This window comes from Octopus bimaculoides, chromosome 13, assembly GCF_001194135.2.
Source record: "Octopus bimaculoides isolate UCB-OBI-ISO-001 chromosome 13, ASM119413v2, whole genome shotgun sequence".
NCBI classification, from domain to species: domain Eukaryota; kingdom Metazoa; phylum Mollusca; class Cephalopoda; order Octopoda; family Octopodidae; genus Octopus; species Octopus bimaculoides.
In genome coordinates this window covers 61,725,222-61,727,385 of record NC_068993.1, presented here as the reverse complement: position 1 = coordinate 61,727,385, position 2,164 = coordinate 61,725,222, and the positions used below count along the sequence as shown (strand labels likewise).

At 35.1% G+C, this 2,164-nt stretch overlaps 1 protein-coding gene across 5 annotated transcripts in view; it reads left to right on the top strand.

Annotated features, from left to right (window-relative positions):
* LOC106880859 (organic cation transporter protein) overlaps positions 1–2,164 on the top strand; it is a 30,190-nt gene that overhangs the window by 13,672 nt on the left and 14,354 nt on the right. For all 5 annotated transcript variants that reach the window (XR_001410786.2, XM_052972543.1, XM_014931007.2 and 2 more), the window contains exon 2: positions 275–648. Coding sequence is in view for 4 of the 5 variants with exons in the window: in XM_014931007.2 (XP_014786493.1) it covers positions 275–648 (374 nt within the window). In the remaining variant the exon portion in view is untranslated. The remainder of the gene's footprint in view (positions 1–274; positions 649–2,164) is intronic.

Genomic DNA, 2,164 nt, shown 5'->3' with positions numbered 1-2,164 from the left:
AGGCGGTACTCCAGCATGGCCGCAGTCAAATGACTGGTACGATTAAAAGAATATATATATATATATATATCGATTAGTAATCGTAAGATCCGAGGATCTAAATGTAGGATGCATGTAGGCTTCGAGCAGGATATCTCCGGTCTGATGAATAGCTAGTTGAGTACCCATGTTGAGTAATTATTTGATCAGAGGATCTGCCAACTATTTGTAAATTATAATGATTTATTAGGTATTTTATTAACGAAATAATGTTTGCTTTTTTTTTCAATTTTAGATTCGTCAACATCTGAAATTACGGAGGAAATATTACAGAAATGTGGCGGATATGGTCTATTTCAAAAGATACTCACTATTTTTGTTTTGATATTTGTAATATTTCACGCCACATCAACTTTAACGATGGTGTTTATACGAGAGAAGGTTCCTTTTTCTTGTTATCCTTCGAATTTCAACGAATCCATGATTCCACCAAATATCTCCTTGGATGAATTCCTAAATGACGTAACTGTCAAAGAGGAGAAATGCTCTGTGTATAACCTTGACATAGAAAATGGATTTTATATTCTTCCAAACAGCAATTCCACAAAGGAACCGTGTAATAACGGTCAAAAGTTTTACACTAAAGATTTGTCATCTATTGTATCTGAGGTAAGGAGTTCTAACTTCGTCGTTTAAAAATCTTTCTTTCTGATATGGATATAAATTATGCTAAATCTAATAAAGCTGCGACCTGAATATCCGGATATTTCTGTTGCTATAATCGATAAATATCCAATTACTGATTCACACAAAATCAGTTTATAAATTTTAATATTTATACGCGCTGCAAGACAACGATTTAGTAGAATCGTTACTGCACCGGACAAAATGCTTTGCAACATTTTCCCGACTTTAGGATCTGAGATAAATTCTGCCAGGGTAGACTTTATCTTTCATCTTCTCGGGATCGATAAAGTAAGTACCAGTTGAGAACTGGGGTCGATGTAATCGCCAAGCCAACTTCTCCCTGAAATTGCAGGCCTTGTGTCAAAATATGAAGCCAATATTTATGCGTGCTGTGAGAAGGAGATAAGTGTAAAATTTCTAGACTAAGTTCTTCACCGAAAAGAATTAAGTTTAATGGAATGATATGAATAAGGCTACAGAGGGTATGAATGTTTTAACGCTTTAAGTTAACAAAAAAAAAAAAATCAAGAGGGTATCGATTTAATTCATTTAGCTCACTTTTCCCCATCAGACCGAGCGTTTGTTATGTTTTCTACGTGTGAAACATCTATGTCCACTACTTCAGCATGCTTGAGGAGAAAATGCATTGCTGATGAGTGCTAAAGAGGCTGAAACATGCTTTGACATTGCTATCGTCTAAACAGCAAGCAAAAATCAGATTATATTTCCTAAGGATGAAACATAAATGTTCTTTGTGATTATTATTATTATTATTTCTAATATATTTTCTTTGAAAGTCATAATGATTGCCATCATGTTTCCATTTTCAATCTTCAACTAAGGGAAAAATTTCAATTTACTGAGATTTTTTTAGCGCACGTCATTCAGCACGTCACTGTTTCCGTGAATTATCTAAAATTATTCATTAGCTTGCTTTAATTGTTTTCCTTGGTGTGCAACAAATATGAATGGTTGAAAAATGATTGTTGGACATTAAGGATTAATATGTTATTAAAAAATAAAGCTTTAAGAAGAGCATCGTGAAGTATATTTGCCACTTAAATGTCGTGCAGCTACAATTTATACCCCGCTCAGAGATTTATTATTGCTTTAAGAAGAGCAGTTTCTTGTATACTGAGCTATATACATGCATGCACATACACGCACACGAAGACCGACACACTCACTCACTCACACACACACACAGACACACACACACACACACACACACACACACACACACACACGCACGCACGCACACACAATCACATGTAACAGCAGTTTAGTTTCCGAGTCTAATATCGCGAATTGGTTTCATGAATCGACAGTATAAACGGTGGCCGGTTTGACCAATGTACAATGCGTCCCAGAGAGCATTTTAAGCAGTAGATGACGCCACCAGAAGTGTTGGAGAATGTCTAAAACATGTAGAAGGTGTAGTGGGGTGTATTTGCATAGATGTATGCACATATATGTATAATTATATATATATATATAT